This window comes from Moschus berezovskii, chromosome X, assembly GCF_049115385.1.
Source record: "Moschus berezovskii isolate FMDL1 chromosome X, NW_MosBer_1.0, whole genome shotgun sequence".
In the NCBI taxonomy this organism is placed as follows: domain Eukaryota; kingdom Metazoa; phylum Chordata; class Mammalia; order Artiodactyla; family Moschidae; genus Moschus; species Moschus berezovskii.
Window position 1 is genome coordinate 29,722,749 of NC_142488.1, and position 20,452 is coordinate 29,743,200.

At 35.9% G+C, this 20,452-nt stretch overlaps 1 protein-coding gene across 6 annotated transcripts in view; it reads right to left on the reverse strand.

The window, feature by feature from the left end:
• Nucleotides 1–20,452, reverse strand: part of DMD (dystrophin) — a 2,246,075-nt gene that overhangs the window by 775,745 nt on the left and 1,449,878 nt on the right. For all 6 annotated transcript variants that reach the window (XM_055393453.2, XM_055393450.2, XM_055393451.2 and 3 more), the window contains one exon: nucleotides 12,633–12,797. In XM_055393453.2, the coding sequence (XP_055249428.2) occupies nucleotides 12,633–12,797 (165 nt within the window). The remainder of the gene's footprint in view (nucleotides 1–12,632; nucleotides 12,798–20,452) is intronic.

A 20,452-nucleotide genomic window follows, 5' to 3' on the forward strand; every position in this document is an offset into this window, starting at 1 on the left:
CAGAACACAATTCAAAATATTAATGATTGAAATCCTCTTCTAATCAACGTACCATCATGCACTTACTCAGCCATTTCATTCATAGAGTCATTTCCAAAAATCTAATGGGTATATATAATATTTGCTCATCAAAAGTTACATATATTTAGGCAATTTGGTTATTACTAGGTTTACTTGTTATTAATGGCTGTAGATATAACTCAATCTAAAGGATTAAAAAAATACTTAGCAACTTACAGTCACATAAAATTGTTTTAAACACTGAATTTGATACTACAGTGTGTATTTGTGATATACAAGCATGAAAGAGTGGTTAATAAAAGACTTTATAGCATAAACATATATTACATTAGGATACACCTCTTTGCATGCTATTTGGTGAAGTGAAATGGAAATATGATTTAAAAAAGAAAGAGGAATGATATGGAACTTCTAATTATCAACAATAATAATTAGTTTTTTATATTTTTAAAAAAGTGGGTAATAGTATATATCCTATTGCTATGATATTTGGATTCCACTGGATACATTCTAAAGAGTAAGGGAACACTTTTTAAATGTCAATATTTACAATATGCCAAGGAAGGAAATGGATGTTAACTTTAAAATGTGCTAGCAGATACTTAGTTTTCCAAACTATTCATACTTGTTAAATTTTATAAGCAGTATGGTCTAAATACCACTGTAATAGAGGTTCATTTGGCGTTCTCTTCCTTGTCTTGGCAGGGAGCACTTGACCTCCTCCCTGCCCTCATAAGGAAGAGAGCTGTAAAAGCCACACCTATTTCTTCTTGGCCAACAAATTGTTAGTCCTACTTGAATTCTCTGTTCCAGAAATTCTCAATTCAAGAAATTCTTCCCAAGTTTAGAATCTTCTACTTCTATGGGCAATCTGGTTTGGTGAATGATGAAACTCTCATGACTACCTGAAAGCTTTCTGGAGTGGTTTTCTAGTGGCAACTTGCTGCTTTCTTTTGAAAGAGGGGGTATTTTGCAAGCTTGATTTTTCTTTTTAAGAGCTCTCATCAAAATTCCAGCTACAAAAGGAAGGTCCTATTCACTGCCGTTTTCTATTGCCTTAGAAAAATGTATTCCCACCTCAGTGTTACTTTAATCCAATAGTGCCTCAGGGAAATTGGCTTGGTTGTCACTTTTAATGAAGAGGAAAGTCAGGTTAAGAAGGGTAAATGAATGAAACAATGGCATAAAGTCAGTAAGTGTCTGAGATGGGATTTGAACTTGGGTCTTCTGTTTTTCTTCCTATTATCAAGCTCCTTCAGCTCAGCAATGGATTTTGGAATTGAGTAGAGGGGATGGAAAGTAAGAGGAAGAATTCTGATAGCCCAGAGTTCAAAGAGAAAAGCTGATTCAAATATGGTACCCACAAACTCCAGCAATCTTCAAGGTTTTATCAGAGCCAGAATTATACTCTTCCCCAGAGTCAACCTAAACTCAGGGTTTTAAAAAAATTTCCAGAAAAATTGTCTAGTTGCATGGTGACTGAGAATATCTTGTGTTTTTGTCAAATAAGTTCCACTCACTGTTTTTCAAGACATATTCCATAGAAATACTTTTCTAACTATTAGAAAACACTGAACCTTTTTACTAAGAAAGAGAATTGGAGGACTGCTAGGCTAAGAGGTCAGTGTCCTCTTTGCTGTTCCTCACCTTCCCAACGTTAATTCTTAAAAAATAAAAAGAAACTAAATCAGATATCTTATTCAATTTAACCTGAGCTGGTATACATCTATCTAAGGGATTAACTATTTGAAAGTGAATTATCTTACTCCAAACAATGAACTGTGTGTGTGTGTGTGTGCGTGTGTGTGTGTGTGTGTTAGTGGTTCAGTTGTGTCTGGCTCTTCTGATCCCATGGACTATAGCCCACCAGGCTCCTCTGTCTATGGGATTCTCCAAGCAAGAGTACTAGAGTGGGTTGCCAGTTCCTTCTCAAAGTGGTCTTCATGACCCTGGATGAGCTAGACACTAATCTCTGAAAGGGCTTCCCTGATGGCTCTCCTGCAGTGCAGAAGACCAGAATTCCATTCCTGGGTCAGGAAGATCCCCTGGAGAAGGGAATGGTTACCCACTTCATTACTCTTGTCTGGAGAATTCCACACTCCTGAGTGACTGACTGAAGATCCATTGAAGAGTCCATCTCAAAATCCAGCGCTTCAGATGACAATCTTTGGAAGCATGGCAAGGACAGATTTTGATTCTTTAGATTCTGAGTATACTCTTAAGGCTGGGTTAGAGTCCCAGGCTTACTTGTTTGAAAGCTACCATTGGTTTAAAACATGGAAAATTCTCAATGAGATCTCATTTGGTTGCGCTTCAGTTCTTTGGTACTTAGAGTACTCTTTCTCTGTAGAGATCTCGTTTGAATTTTCTTTCCTTGTTCCCATTACTGTGGTTCTTCCCTTCTCCAGGAAAAATTCTGTCTTCTGATTCTCCTTCTCTGAAGACTACTACTGCTATGGAGCTGTCTGCTTCTCTCTTTGTTGGCATGATTTTACTAAAGACAATTTGGAATTTTCAATTGACCTCTTTGAGAAACTTTGGATCTCCCTGAACTGGCTCATCTAAGACCTCGCTGTTAACATCTTCACTTCTATGTTCTCCTTCTACTGCCTTGTATCTTCCTTTTGGCTCCCTTGAGCTGTCCATCCCTCTGTCCATTTGTGTCAGGCTTTTCCTTTGCCACTGCATTCTCTCAGCTCCCTAGAGTCGCTTAAACTATACATTCCCTGTCTCTACAGGGGGCTCACAAGGTACTTAGGAATCCCCAAATTAATCACCTGAAGTTGAATAATAGTCTACTTAGAAACAAACTGGATATTTTATATACTCAGATGGGCTTTGGAGACACCCAGATAGCCCCGTGTCATAACTTCAGTCAGTCGCTGAAGTTTTAGCCCACAACCTCCACAAGATTACATATTAGGTCCAAAGAAAATCTTAAAAGTCTCCTCCCACAATTACTGGTGGGAAGTTTTAGCTCTCCTATTGAGCAGGTAACCTCAATTTATTTTCATAAACTTTGCTAGTTTGCAACAAAATGCTAGTATGTGACAGTTCAAATTTATCTGCTTCCTAGTTTTCTTTGTAAAATAAAATTTACCAATGACTAATATATATATATATAATGTCTAGAAACAATATATATATATAATGTCTAGAATATATATATATATATATATAAAATAAAATTTACCAATGACTAATATATATATATATAATGTCTAGAAACAATATATATATATATATATATATAATGTCTAGAATTATATATATATATATATAATGTCTAGAAACAATATATATATATATATATATAATGTCTAGAAACAATAATGTCAAAGATAAACAACTTTGTATGCAACACATGCCAAGTACATTGCATGTGTTTTTGTTAAGCAAGAAGGGAATGATGCTGTCCTAAGGTAAAATGACTGTTCCAGAAGGAAGAGAGGAAGCGTAGCACAAAATGTGAATAGACATGGAAAGCTGTAAAAGGTTGTGGAAAAGGAATTTTATGTCATGTGGTCAAAGGTGGCTATGATTGGATGGATATATTTTTAAACCCTTTAAAAAATTATTTTGTTTCCAACAATGTACTAATGAAAAACTAGAATTTAATTTCTCTTTATTAAAATGACAAAGTTTTCTTAGATTATTTGTCTGCTCTTAACATTTAAAAAGAGCTTCAGTTCAGTTGCTCAGTCATGTCTGACTCTTTGCAACCCCATGAACTGCAGTATGCCAGGCCTCCCTGTCCATCACCAACTCCTGGAATTTACTCAAACTCATGTCCATTGAGTCAGTGATGCCATCCAACCATCTTGTCCTCTGTCGTCCCCTTCTTCTCCTGCCTTCAATCTTTCCCAGCATCAGGGTCTTTTCAAATGAGTCAACTCTTCACATGAGGTGGCCAAAGTATTGGAGTTTCAGCTTCAGCATCAGTATAATAAGAGTTTATAAAAGGTCTTTCTTTACTTTTTGAGCAATCCACCTAGGCAATAATGATTTTGTGTCTTAGGAGAATAGTTTCTTTTACTCTATGTTGATTTTATCATGTCCATGATTATTTAAGAGAATTGAAGTATCTCACTTTTGAAAGAGCTAAAGTCTCTTACAATCATGTTTATTTTTGAAATCTTTGATTGTCACTTTGGTTAAATAAGTAGTTAAGCATTGTTTTAGTGTCCTATGATCCTGGTTCTCCATGTATTCAAAACTTTTCACATTTTTGACAATCTTTAATATTTTGCCTTCCACAAATCAAATCCTAAATAAATTGCAATCTTAAGCTACTTTGAAAATCTCAAAAGATTTATTCTTTAACCTTCTAAAAATAAAGACATTAAAAATAATTAGGTTTATGTGGTACATTGAGTTGTATGCAGCATATCATCAAATAAGAAGAGATAATTCCTTAGGTTGTATTTGTATGGGTCAAATGTTATTAACATAAATATTTCAGTACTTATATGAACTTCCTAGAAATTTGTTAATGCTCCCTGTTCATGATATATCCTGGTACTGCTCTGCCTATTAGACAATGGCAGCATGTTATCAGTCATAACTTCAGTTATTACATTAAAATGGTGTGTACCACAGAAATCACAAAATTTCCTTGTCAAATGAACTTTCACCAGGTCTTTAACCATGATTATCTGAAGTCTTTTGTCATTTGCAGATATCTGTTGTTTTATTCTGAGGCTTCCCTGAAAGTGTTTCCTGTCAGTTTCAGGCCAGAATGATTATCTTCAAGAAAAAGGGACTGTCTCCAAAACTCTTGGGAAGAACTATGCCAGGTACTCTAGGACACAGACTTCTGATAGCCTTGCTTAAATAACTTTGTGACCCATACCACTGGACTGAGTCAGGAATTCCAGAACTTGAGTGGAGCAGCTAATGGGTTTTCAGTCCAGTTCAGTTGCTCAATTGTGTCCAACTCTTTGCAACCCCATGAAGCGCAGCACACCAGGCCTCCCTGTCCATCACCAACTCCCGGAGTTCACTCAAACTCATGTCCACCGAGTTGGTGATGCTATCCAGCCATCTCATTCTCTGTTGTCCCCTTCTCCTCCTGCCCCCAATCCCTACCAGCATCAGAATCTTTTCCAATGAGTCAACTCTTCGCATGAGGTGACCAAAGTATTGGAGTTTCAGCTTTAGCATCAGTCCTTCCAATGAATATTCAGGACTGATCTCCTTTAGAATAGACTGGTTGGATCTCCTTGCAGTATAAGGGACTCTCAAGAGTCTTCTCCAACACCACAGTTCAAAAGCATCAATTCTTCGGCGCTCAGCTTTCTTCACAGTCCAACTCTCACATCCATACATGACCAGTGGAAAAACCTAATGGGTTTTAGGAAACTGATAACCCCAGAGCAAGTAAAACAAGAATCAATTACATACAACTGAATGAATTGATTAAGGATGATTTGATTAGGGCTTTTTTTTTTGAAATATGGTTGATGCTTTAATGTTCCATTTTCTTAACATAAAGAATTCCTTTTTTCTTTTTCCCTTAAGCTATCTATAATTCATAGCAATTTAGTAGATTATATTTCTGTGAAAATAAATGAAACATTTATCTTTTCTCCCTGCCTGATCCCTCCAGAACTCAGAAACTCTTATCAAGTATTCTTACATTCACGGCAATATATTTATTTGCATAGGTTTAATAAGAATCGTCCTTCTTGTAACAGGATATAATTGAGAAAACTGATTATATAACCAAAACATTGACTGGAATGTCATATTTAAGAATGATATGCATAGACACAGATATGACCAGACAGTTTTAGAAAACCGCAGTTTATTTTATGGAGCCAATACTTACAAAGTCCTCTTGGAAAATCTGGCCTAGTACCTGGCTTACAGGACATCCAGTCTTACAGATGAATGAGGAATGTCACTTCCTGGCAGGCTCAGGAGACCTTAGGATATTTTAAGGACTTGAAAATAGAAGAATTGACCCAAATCTATAGGCATGGCAGGTAAAATCTGATGTCAAATTCTTGGTTTGGCTTCTTAATCCTATGAAACTTTTAAAAAGTCAAATCTGAATTTCCTTATGAAAATATTCAGCAAAACAAACTTTAAAAGGCCTATGTGGTAAATTATTATTCCTGTTCCATCTATGTAATAAAAGAGCTCAGCCTTTTTTTGTAAATAAGAATAATCTTACTCTGAGTATCTTTGATCAAATGGGAGGTTACTATATGGAAAATTTGTATGTTTCGATAGAAAACTATAGCACACCTTTGTGGGTAATTAGATTCTGGTCCTCTTCAATGTCTTTTAGCTATTTTACTTTTCTTTTGAAAGTACATGATTCTGCTATCTACCTGTAGATTGTACTGGATCCTGCTGTCTGACACATTTTGTCAGTTATGACCAAATTTTCAATTATTCTCATTTCCTTCAATGTCTGGCCACCACTCTCCAAATTAATGTTTTCAATTTTTCTCCCATTCTCCTGTTTTGGCATGACTGAAGACTAAAAGCTGACTGTCCAAATCTCTATTGAGAGTCTAGATTGTCTTGGAGCTAAAATTTTCCCCCTAGGGTTTAAAGAAGCTCTGAGAGCTGAAGCTGAATAACTTGATATATACTTCAAAAGATTCATCAGCACAGTAGATTATATGTGGACAATCTTCATGCCTGGAGCTGCTGCTGTATGGGATACTCAGGAAGTTCACCAGAACTCCCACATCTTTCGTGCTTTGCCCCAGGAAATAACCACGACTGTGGACAATCTTACTAAAACCTCTCTGATGTCTGTGCCATCACCAAAAACATTCAAACTGCAAACAAAGAAATGCATCAAATGGCCACGGCTATCCTCACTCCATTATCTAAAAATGCTTCTAGCACAACATCTAGGAATTTTCTTAAGTGGCTACCCTGTGGTCTCAGAACTTGGTTTAAAGTCTGCTCTGACAATTTTTCTTCTTCTTACTTTCATGAAAATCTCCCTCATTAAATACCGATTGCTTACACCATCCTGCAAATATTCTCTACACCCAAGTCTCAAAGTCAGTTCAACTAGTCTTTCAACAACAGAATACTTCTAAAATGAACAACATGGACTAGTTTTCCTAAGTTGTTCCATCAGAAACCTAGTTTCCTTGAACAAAAAAGGAACTGAGAAAGATGGCTGTAACATGCTCCTTTAGCTTGATTAAAATTTACAGAAAAAAATTTAGGTTTCTTCCTGATCATAGGACTGCATCTCTTTCCTTTGCACATTTACTTTAGAAAACTTTATATTGTAAATTTCTTTTATGCCCTTCTGAGATGTAAATCTTTTAGAACACAGGAATATCATTTTTAAGGACCTTGGAGCCATCCTTTTACAATGTTAAATATCCAGAAGGATAGTACTCTAACACCCATTCTCTGTGGGAGCAGAGTAGTTTACCTTGGAGAAGGAAATGGCAACCCACTCCAAGTGTTCTTGCCTGAAGAATCCCAGGGACGGGGGAGCCTGGTGGGCTTCCATCTATGGGGTCGCACAGAGTCAGACACGACTGAAGCGACTTAGCAGCAGCAGCAGTAAACACTAGCCTAATCAAAAGATCCAGCCTCCCAGTTAATGTCCTCTAGTACTTCTCCCCTAGCTCATCTCAATGCTTAAAATCTTTCTTGCCTTTTCTTTCAACAGCGTTGAGTGCACTCCCTCTCCGCTATTGCAATAGACTTGAATAAAATCTTACTTGCATGGTAAGTTGTCCTATGCAATTATTTTCTTTTTATAATACTAACAGCAATGTGAACACATGCAGAGAATTTTGGTGTTCAGATACTTTAACATTCAATCAATACAATTGTGTCCTTTGGTATTTTTCAGTGCGAAATTGATCTTATAGACAACTAAGTGTCTTACATAGTAAGGAAGAACCAGTACAATATTATCATGCTTTTTAATGGATCACAGGTGGAAAGTAATTTTCGAAGGGGGGGAACCTTCCCTGTCATCAATATGTGCATAATTTAGTCAGTAAGGCAACATAAAATTATATGTTCCCCCCACCTCCTATTTTAATAAAAAAGTTTGGAAAACAGTAGTTAGGCAGTTTCATGTCAAATAAGTAGTGTATTTTCAGGTCATTACTGAAAGTATTCATTAAAGATTAAAAGCATAAAGCCCTTTATAGAAATTTTAACTGGTTCCTGGTTATTAGCATTCAATTATCATTTCTGAAATCAAAAATCAACATATTTAGTGTCTAAATTGAGAGTACATTTGAAAACCCAAATTCAGAGTCATGCCTTCTAGTAGGCTGACTGATGGGAAAGGGCTGTGATTATGCCTAATTTTCGCCCTCTACATCACGATCTCATTGATTATGTTTCTCAGCTTGCTAAGGGTTCTGAGAGGTGATTTTCAAGATGAATATTGCTATTTGCAGGATTTCCTGAATAGGAATATTTCGGGAGTAAATTGCACAAACCAAGCGATGTGCAGTCAATTTTCACACCAGCATAAACAATGTATTAGAACAGAGCCCTTAAGGCTTTCTTTATTTGGGTTTCATTACACAGCTAGCTGCATTTCATCAATAAGCATGAAGTGCCAAGCAGGCAAAACTGAGGCTCTCAGAGGATACTGCATATTTTTCTAACAGGTGTTCAGAGTTTGACTAGAGAAAACAAATGACCTAGATGGCAAGGCCTTAGGCTCTTTGTTTCGGAGGTAGCCATAGTCACCATGGCCAGACAAGGAAAATTTGTTTAAATTTAGGAAGTAGAGGGTGCTTGTGCGTCTACTTTCTTTGCATTAACTCATTCCCAAGATATTTTTTAAAGTTCTTTCTTTCTCTGTATTAAAAAAGTGGGCATGTCCTCAAAGCTATTTGCAAACTTTTTGGTTTTTAGCAGTTTGAAGTTAAGCCAAGTCCATTTTCCCCCTAATTCTTTAACTGAAAAAAAGTTTAATTTATTTAATCAGAGGGCTACAGCAAGCTGTACAGATTAAAATCACACATCTTTTAACAGAACATGCAATCTTCATAAATCATTTATTAGACAGTGAATATAGATAGAAGCTAGACAAAGAGAAATAAAGAACTAGGTTGGTTAGTAAATTATTCACACAGGTCTCTATTTCTTGATTATAAATTAGGGGTCTGAGAATTATGGGAAGAACCTTTCAAGTCATCATATATATGATTTTATGATCTTTTCTGCCTTGGATACATCTACAAGCAGAAGAAAATGGCTAAAGGAATATTTTTGAAATCTACACTTCAGAGATGAAAAACTCAGGATATGCACAGAGGGCTGAAGCCAAGCAGTTTTCCTGCCGGGGAAAAAGCAGCTGCCTTTCCCTTCAGTGATTTAGACTGAGCTGCAGGAGGGCAAATATCATGACTCTCTGAAACTATACACAGCAGTGAGAGTGGTGTCTTGGAGCTTTAATAAAGGAAAGTGATTAACACAGCTGAGAGTAGCTTTCATGCTAAACTGCAGGGGCCCATTTGGCAGGAACCTATGGGCCATGGACAAAGACCCAATGAAAGTTTTTCATATTTGTGAACCATTCTGATGTACAACCACTGGGATGAAAGTTACTTTGGTTGAGTCAACAATATCCATTTGTATCAGATGATTTTGTTATCTTTTCTCTTAAATATATTCGATGTAGAGAGCTCATATTGAATATATTTTTTATCATTTTACTAAAGAAGCAGAGGTTATACTTAAAAGTGAAGGAATGTGCTTTTATCTCTGAGTTCCAAAAAGCTATTTCTGGTCGGGAACAAAGAGTTGATGGCCTTTCCTCTTGTCACACTAAATCAAGAGATATTTAAGGACAACTTGATCCAAGATAATTGAGAATCTGGCTGAGGTTATTATTTAACTGTTCTTCTTTGTTGAGATTATTTACTGAATAATGAAAAATCAATATTGATGAGATACAGTTGAACTGGAGAATGGGTGCTAGTGAAATACCTCTGAGGACACCAGGTGCTAGCTAGGTGGAAGAGTTGAAAGGAGGCCAGAACTGATGACTGAAAATGTGATGTGCTTTGTACTCATCCAGTCTTATCCCTTTGACCACACATGACCCAAATTCAGGGTGATGGGTTCATTAGAAGCCACACTCTGGTGTCAAGGCCTCCACTGTGTCATCATTGTACTGGCTATGCTGTTACTTTGGCCTGTATACTTTCTTAAATCTACCTAAATTTATTCTGGATCAAGCCTATAGTGACTTGAATAAAATTGTCAAACTGAACCCAAGACCATGCCACTGGTTGAGCAGCCTGGGTTTTGCATGGGTGAAATGATATCTACCTATGGCTTATACAATACCATCTGCTCTTGGGGGTAGCTATCAGAATGGGAGATGTAAACATGTCAGGAGTAATGCAGTGCACTTTGCAAATATTGGGTTGACCCACAGGTTTGTTCGGATTTTGGCCAACCCAATATAACTCATTTTAGTTGTGGCAAACCTTTCTGTATCTCTCTCCTTTCCTCATTCCTAAATGTTCCATCCTTCCTAAATGTTCATTATATCTCTGAAAAGATCCTCACACTTGCTTTTATCCTTATCTCCTACCAAAAGACCAACTGGATGGAAATAAAAACATGAGGTTATTATAATCCTGGAAAGTAAATACACTGAATAATTTGAGTCAATGAAGTAATTGACTCAAAGATATTATTTAACTTTTTTAGTCTGAAAATGCCCATCATTACATTAATTTATGGATTGTGCTTTGAAGTGAATTGGTTTATGTGAATGGGTACTTAATGTTGTTGGCCCATAGGAGATGCAAAAATAGGGAATTATATTTGGGACAAATCCTTGAAATGGGCTCTTGGGAAGGAAGAAAAGAAAGAACAATCAGTGTGTACAGGGACATGGAAAGGAGGAGAAAGTGGTGTGTTTGTCTGGATCCCTAAGCTTTCTTATACCATCTTATTACCATTCTGGGTACCTCATTAATATTTTTATTCACTGATTTTAAAATGCTAACAAGTTACCACCATGCACTGAGCCCTGGGATAGGGGTGTTCAAAAATGAATAGGAAAAGGGAGATAAGTAAGTAGACACCCTTTGCATTCAAAGAAGAGTGTGATGAGATACTCAGGTCTCTAAAATTTAAGTGCCAATTTAAGGCTGTAAGAGATAGGTACAGAGGTTAATAAGCAATTCTAAAAGAGTTTTTCACTCTACTAGGAGTAAGTACGAAGGCGTTCAAGAAAACAGGCATGGCATGAAACCACATACATAGAATGATATTATATAATTTGCTATGTCTTGAATACAAGAGGATGTAGTTGGCAGAAGAGGATAGAAAGGTAAACTGGAATAAGTCTGAGAGGGTTTTATAATGTCTACTAAGGGGCTGATACTTATCTTTTTTGTCTTCAAAATGACTTCAGTTTTAGATAAGGAGTCTACAGACATAAGTTAAGTACAATTAAAGTAGGGATGGAAAGTGGATTATAATAATAAACATGATGAAGACATTCCAGTGATATGAGTTTAATGAAATGTTATTGCTAGTAAATGCCAGAAGAAAAAATTAAAAACACTAGTCAAGTAATAATATTACTATTATAATTAACATTACATATATGTATATATATCTCATATATATATGCATTATATATATATGTATATAAAATATGCTTTCACCAGCTGAAGAAGACTCTTGAGAGTCCCTTGGACAGCAAGGAGATCACATCAGTCCATCCTAAAGGAAATCAACCCTGAATATTCATTGCAAGGACTGATGCTGAAGCCAAAACGCCAATACTTTGGCCACCTGATGCGAAGAGTTGACTCACTGGAAAAGACCCTGATGCTGGGAAAGATTGAGGGCAGGAGGAGAAGCGGATGACAGAGGATGAGATGGTTGGCTGGCATCACCGACTCAATAGACATGAGTTTCAGCAAACTCTGGGAGATACTGAAGGGCAGGGAAGCCTGGAGTGCTGCAGTCCATGGGGTCACAAAGAGTCAGACACAACTGAGCAACTGAACAACAACAACAGCATTATAAAAATGAGAAATGGAATATTTCCTGCCATATCAATAAACAAGCATGTCACAGTCAACAGCAACTACTGTCCTCCAATGTGAGCCAGTGAGCTCTTATTGCATTCAAGAAGGAAAAGAATACCTGTCATCCAGTATCCACTCCCTATGGTGAATCCTGAGGAAACTCAGGATATGAAAATACAGGATACTGGCCCCAGAGAGCTGAGGTGCTTAGCGAAGGAATAATTTCAATGTGCCCAAACTCTTGCATCTTCCCATACATAGAAAAATGCTAAATTTCTTAACTTGAAATATTTGGTTTTCTTTTTTTTGACAATAATCTTTTGATGTGCAGACTACCTGCCATTTGTTGCAAAACTTCTATATAATCTGGCTCTTTCCTTCACCTCTTTAGAGAAGTTCTCTCAGGGTTACTCGAGATGCTGCCTCCTGGGCTTAAGTCCTAAAAATTTCCGCTGAATAAACATAACTCTCAATTTGTAGGTTATGAACATACTTTTAAATTAACAACAACAATAATGATGATAACAAATGAGAGATTCACTTCAGCGATATTACCACTCTTGAAAAATAATGTTTAATGCAAGAAGTCCTTACCTTAATGTCAAATGGTCCTGTTTGATTTGGTTGGTTGTAAATTTCTAACTGACTCCTAATAGGAGACAGCCACAGAAGCAGATGATTTAATTGCTCTTCAAGCTGTCCAAGGTCTTTTATGTGAGCCTTAATTTCTCCTTGTTTCTCAGGTAAAATCCTAGAAACCTACAAGGAAATAAAAGATTCATAATTTAAATTAAAAATATAAATATTTTCAAAAACTACTGTTATGAAATATTATAGAAATTTACTGAATTTGGTATTTTAATATTGATGACTTACAGGTGTTATATGTTAGGATTTAATTCATGTATGACAAATCATTGATTAATAAACTTTCCAAAATTTCTATGCTTTGAAGGCAACAAATCTTTCTTTTTTAAATTCAAAACACACAGCCACACAAATGCACACCCAACTCCAACTAATGAAAGTAAAAGAGTGCATTTTTCATTTTCCCACTCATTCGTTAACGTAATGGTGTCTTGTATATTATATGCCAGATACGCTCTCTTTATACTTGCTTCTAATGTTCTTTTATGGTCAGGAAAATTGTACAAGGAAATTCTTTCATCTACAAAGAAAACTGGTGATGTAAGCCTTTTTGTGAACTGTAGTTTGCGAGCTCTAATATAAACAAGTAAAACAGAATCAGATGAGTGGAAATAGAAAGTAAAAAACATTTGAATTAAATTATAATGGAATGATTATCAGTAGTTTTTATTATGTGCCAAAAAACACGTTTAGAAGTTTCTCATTTAGTATCTTCTTTAATGTGCCCAACAAATCTGTCACATCGATACTATTATCTCAACTTTATAACATTCTATAATTTTGTCCTGGATTGAAAAATTTAAATAACTTGGGAAGCAATGTGGTATGCTGTTCAACATCGTAAGGTCTAGAGTTAGGCTGCTTGGTTTCAGATCGTGGTTCTGTCCTTTTCATACATTTTGGCCAGGTTTTAACTCCCAAAGCCTCCTCTATAGAACAGGGCAATGGTAGGACCCACTTCATAGAGTCACAGTAGGATTAAATAAAGTAACCCATCCAAATAGTCTAGAGCAAATAGAGATGCAGACATAGAGTGGACTTGTGAACTTGGAGGGGAAGGAGAGGGTGGGGTGAATTGAGAGAGTAGCATATCCATATATACACCACTGTATGTAAAATAGAGAGCTAGTGGAAAGCTACTGTGTAACACAGGAAGCTCAGCTCAGTGCTCTGCAATGACCTAGAGGGATGGAATGGGGGTGGGGTGGCAGGGCGGGGATATATGTATACTTCTGGCTGATTCACACTGTTGTATGGCAGAAACAAACACAACGTTGTAAAGCAATTATCCTCCAACTAAAAATAACAGAGAAAAATACAGCAATATTCTGCATGACAGTAAATGATAATAAAATCATTAGCGATTATTGCCCAAGCTCAAGTGTAAGCAGAGAGCCACGAAAAGCAAGAGTAAAGCCTTTCTCTTCAGATTTTTAAGGGCTAAAACAGGTACACAGGAATAAACAGTGTAAACTTGCAGTAGCAACTCTTTATGGTATTATTAATAATACTCTTCTAATAATATAACATTACATTATAATACTTAATCAACTTATATGCAGAGTACCTCATGTGAAATACCAGGCTGGATGAAGCACAAGCTGGAATCAAGATTGCCAGGAGAAATATCAATAACAGATATGCAGATGACACCACCCTTATGCCAGAGAGCAAAGAGGAACTAAAGAGCCTCTTGATGAAAGTGAAAGAGGAGAGTGAAAAAGCTGGCTTAAAACTCAACATTCAAAAAACGAAGATCATGGTATTGGTCCCACCATTTCATGGCAAACAGACGGGGACACAATGGAAACAGTGACAGATTTTCTTTTCTTGGGTTCCAAAATCACTGCAGATGGTGACTGCAGCCATGAAATTAAAAGATACTTGCTTCTTGAAAGAAAAGCTATAACAAGCCTAGATAGCATATTAAAAAGCAGAGACATTACTTTGCAAACAAAGTTTCATCTAGTCAAAGCTATGGTTTTTCCAGTAGTCATGTATGGATATGAAAGTTGGACCATAAAGAAGTCTGAGGAGTGAAGAATTGATGCTTTTGAACTGTGGTGTTGAAGACTCTTGAGAGACCCATGGACTGCAAGGAGATCCAACTAGTCAATCCTAAAGGAAATCAACCCTGAATATTCATTGGAAGGACTGATGCTGAAGTTACAATACTTTGGCCACCTGATGCGAAGAGCTGAAATGTATTATGACTAAATTTGTATATATTGTGCAAAATGCACGCAAATGCATGAGTAATAGGCTAACATCTAGCCTGGGCTAATGTAGGACAGCCTGGGCCTGACCTTAGACTTCCACAACAATGTTTTCTTCGGATATGAACTTTACGATGAATGGGAAATCCCGTATCTGGCTTCTTTCTTATATGAAACTATGCCTGGATTGGAGAAGCTGGGAGTTGAAATACAGCCCATGGGCCTATATGACTAAAATGGAGTAAAGTACAGCAGGGAAACAGAGGATGTGGCTTCTATCTAAAGTGACTTGCAAATAAATGAAATAAGATACCAAAAAGTACATTTCTAATATAATCATCTGATACTAAAATGCATTGCTATTGCTGTTGTTTAGTCACTCAATCCTATCTGACTCTTTTGTGACCCTTTGGACTGTAGCCTGCCATGTTCCTCTGTCCATGGGATTTTCCAGGCAGGAATACTGCAGTAGGTTGCCATTTCCTTCTCCTGACAATCTTCCTGACCCAGGGGTTGAATCTGCATTTCAGTAAAGTGGATTACTAAGGTTCATAACATTTCTCTTTCTGTAAATATTTAAAATAAAATTGGTTAGATTTTTTTTAATCTGAAGAAAAGTGAAAAAATAAATTAAATGACCTGCATATACTCTGGTTTTCATCCCTGGCAGCTTTTCCCTGTTTGGATGAGTCAAAAGAAGCAACATGTGTGGGTAGCATGGAATGTCTGGCCATGCATAATGAATCATGAGGCTGTATCGGCTTTGTCTGACTTGTATCCTGCTCTAAAACCAAGTAAATGTAGCATTAGATCAAAGCTTATGTGGATTTCATGAGGACATCTATGGTGCTGAACTATCTTTATACATGTATGTGAATGTGAGTGTGTGACAGCTGATATCACAAATATAGTACCATGCATATATCATCTAATAATACCCTCAATTTATCATTTTAGGCATCTCTAAGGAGGGAAGTAAACAGCTTATTTTCATTGGATAATTTTCTACTCACAGGTATATGTAAAAAAATTTTATTGCTTCAATGCACAGCATTTAAGAGTCACTAGATTCCAATGCCGGAGAAGGCAATGGCAAGCCGCTCCAGTACTATTGCCTAGAAAATCCCACGGATGGAGGAGCCTGGTAGGCTGCAGTCCGTGGGGTCGCTAAGGGTCGGACACGACTGAGCGACTTCACTTTCACTTTTCACTTTCCACTTTCACACATTGGAGAAGGAAATGGCAACCCACTCCAGTGTTCTTGCCTGGAGAATCCCAGGGACGGGGGAGCCTGGTGGGCTTCCGTCTATGGGGTCACACAGAGTCGGACACGACTGAAGTGACTTAGCAGCAGCAGCAGATTCCAATGCTACTGGAGATAAAAGCCATAATACATTCCTAAAATCTCTAAAATCAAGTGTGAACTCACTTTTATATCTGATTACATGTTCATGTTTCATTTAGGCTTTATAGTTATGTGCAGAAATCTGGGTAACCTTTAGCTAAGATAGTTGGTTTTCTTCTCATACTCCCAATTCATCCCTTCCTGGTTATAGAGATAGAACCATCCCTGACAGAAAACAGTGCAATGGGTGAGATCTAACATCTGGAATAATTAAAGGATTGCTTACAATGAGATTATGGGGCACAAGAAGTTTTCAGCTTAGTTATGGAACCTATACTGAACATATCCCCACAAACCTATGCTTCCCACTATCATAGCATTTACCTTATACTATTTAATTTGTTATTTACATTTAATTTAATAACTAGATTCCTACACATGATAGATCTTCAATAAATATTAGTTGAATGTCAGAAAAACAATTTCCAGACTCAGGATTAATTTCTTTTTTTCTTAATGTAAGAAGCAAAACATGTCAGAGAAGTCAACAACATAAAAACATGTAATTTTATCCTCAAGTTAATCTTAAATTAACTTTAATCCTCATCATCTTTAATTAAAAATCAAAAATATTAGTAAATTGGACTATATGAAAATCAGAAAATTATGCATGGTGAAGAAATCTAAAAGCAAAGTAAAAGGAAAAATGACAAATTATGAAACAAAAATTTGTGACAGATATCTAAGATAATGTATTAATTTCCTAACCCATAAAGAGAGTTTCTGTAAATTAGTAAGAAGAAGGCCAGCATCCAAAAAGAACACAGGACAAAAGTTAAGGGCACTTTGCGGAAAAGTAAAAAAAAAAAGAAAACACAAATGGATTTTAAACATGCAAAAAGAAGTTACTCTTTGGTCACAATGAGAGATCTGAAACTTTCAAATACTGTACTGATAAAATAAACCCAAGTCTAAAACACACTAGGCTGCCAAGGCTGTGGGAAATTCAGACTCTTATACATGGAATGTACATATTGGTGTACCTCCTATGGAAGGCAATTTTGGCAATATTTACCATATGCATATAACCTTTGACCCAGAACTTTTACTTCTAGGAATTCATCTCGTAAGTATGTTTCTGGAGTTAAAAATTAATGTTCGGGGATGGTAGAGCAGATGGTAAATGGGATAGGGGATTTTCACCATATTTTTTGAAAAATAAAAATGTTTTACCTTTGCAAATAAATAAGTCAATTTAGAAAGGAAAGCTACTAGCTTTCGTTGCTACCAAAGACCGTGTTGAGAAATTATACTTTATATATTTTAGTAGCAAATCATTATTAATAGGATATAACATATCTAGTGTGGAGTAGGAAATGGCAGCCCACACCAATATTCTTGCCTGGAGAATTCCATGGACAGAAAAGCCTGGCAGGTTACAGTCCATGTTGTCACAAAAAGTCAGACATGACTGCATGCATTCACGCATACACACACACACACACCCCATATCTAAAGCCATCAGTCAAAAATCTCATTATTTTCCTAGGACAGTATCACTAAGTTAATCATAGGGTGGAATTTGAGGCCTTCTAGCATATAATTACTGTGTTCCCTCTCTGCCCTTCAAAATGGTCTTTAGGAACTAATGGCTTCTTCTATACAGTTCCTGGAAAAAGGTTAACAGATGTGAATAATTTATGATGCAAACTAAAAGTTCTGTTTTGTGTCAGATTCTATGTGCTTTAAACTAATTTACTGTTATATTTACTACTTCATATTCTTATCAAAATAGGGACAGAAACACTTTACTACCAAAATATGTCATTTTTCCTAGTAATCTTTTTAAGTATTAAAAAACCATGCTCTTCATACAACACGTGCTCTGTGGTGAAAGAAAACAATTAAAGACATTCAGTTCCCTTATGTATTAATTTAGTATCTAACCAAAACTTGACCTAATTTCACACAAGGTTAGTTTTCCTTTTCAGTTTTCGAATATTAATATCAAATGTGTAGACGTGTTAATATTAAGAAAGATAGAGGTGCCTATTTTACAAATAAATAGACACTAAACGTTGACTTTGTATCTTAGATCACAAATATTCTAGAGAAATTAAAGTGTTAAGTGTAAAAAACATTAATAATGATAGAATAAACTGCTGGTGTGGAGAAGTCATTTAGAAGTAACAGGAATGTGAATAAACTATTAAATATAATATTTGTATTGTTCACCTAGAAATTAAGGTCAATTAGCAGAATTAAAAACAATAACAACTGGGAATATTTGTATTATCTATCAGCCAAAGGGTAATATTATTGCATATAAAAAGATCCTTCAAAGGGTGAAGAGAGATGGATAATCTACTGGAAAACTGAATAAAGAATATAAATAGGAATTTGACAAAAAATGCAGTCAATAAACAAGAGAAAATTCCAACCACTAAGTAGTCACTGAAATGCAAATTAAAATAGCAACGATATACCACTGTTTGTCTATTATATTGCTTTTTATAAAGGCATTTGTCAAAATTCTGGAAAGTAAGTGCTCTGATGATGAATTTAAGAGCATTAATTCTTACTTTTGTAGGGAGTAATTTTATAATTCATACCAAAAAGAAAGACTTCTACCCTAAAAACTATAAACATTACTCAGATATTAAGGAAAATTTGAGCAAAGAGAGGAATATACTTTGTTGAAGGTTCCAATACTGTAAATATATTAGTTCTCTTCAAATAATGTTTAAATTCAATGCAATCCTAATCAAAATTGCAGCAGCTAGTTTTTAATAAATATTAATATCACAATTCTAAGATATATATGGAATTGCAAAGGGTCAAAAATATCTAAGACAATTTTGAAAAATAAAAACTTTAAGAATGTTTATAAGCAGATATCAATATTTATTTTAGTTAATTATGTGTGATATGGCTGAGAGAACAAATAGACTACATACATTTATTTAATTTATGACAATGGTGCCCACTTTAGTTCAGTGGATTGTGGATCATCTTTTCAATAAATGGTTCCAGATTAATTGGGTAGAATCTTGACTCTTACTCTACACCACATACAAAAAATCAATTCTTGATTGCTGCAGACCTCAATGTAAAAGAAAACACAGGAAAATATCTTGATGATTTTTAGGTGAAGCAGTTATTTTTTAAATAAGACATATAAAGCAGTACCCCTGGTGGCTCAGCGATAAAGAATCAGACTGCAATGCAGGAGCCGAAGGAGCTGCCAATTCAATCCCTGGGTCGGGAAGACCTCTGGAGGAGAACATGGCAACCCACTCCAGTATTCTTGCCTGGAGAACTCCATGGACATAGGAGCCTGATGGGCTACAGTTCATGGGGTCGAAAAGTCAGACACGACTGAAGCGACTTAGCATATGCACGTGCATAAAGGAAAAGATTGATAAATTGAATTTCATTCATCAAGACATATTATTAGAAGGAAAAAAAAACAAGGTTTAAGTTGGAAGAAGATATTCATGATGCATCTATCTGACAAAGAACTTGTATTAAAAAACTTTGACATCTATGAGAAAAAGACAGGTAACTAACTATTATTTTGTTCCCAATGGGCAAACGATTTGCATAGGAACTTGACATTCGTGGATACAAAAATAGCTCTAATTATCAGATGCTCACAAATTAAAACACAAGAGGTACCAGTTCACATACACCAGAATGGCTAGAAGGAAAAGGAATGAAACTGCATCCTCTTGATGAGGATGTAGAACAACTGGAACTCATACACTGCTCATGAGAGTGAATTAGTACAACCATGTTGGACAACTGTTCGGTGCTACTTCCAAAGCCAAACACACACATATCTTATGATCCAGTCATTCTATTTCAAGTATATAATAAAGAAATGTGTATATATATGCAGTAAAGGACAAGAACCTCATAACAGCATTATTTATAACAGTGTCATACTAGATACAACCCAAATGTCTACCAACAGTAGAATAGATAAACTGTGATATATTCACACAATAGGATACTATAAAGATAATAAGAAAACAGAGTATGGTACATGAAATAATATAGAAGAATCTCACAAAAATAATGATAAACAGAATTCAAACGTAAAGCATATACTGTGCGATTCCATTTATATTAATTTCAAAGACAGGCAAAGGTGTCCTAAGTTAGCAGACTGCTTATCCTTGGGTGAAGGTGGTAGCTGGGGA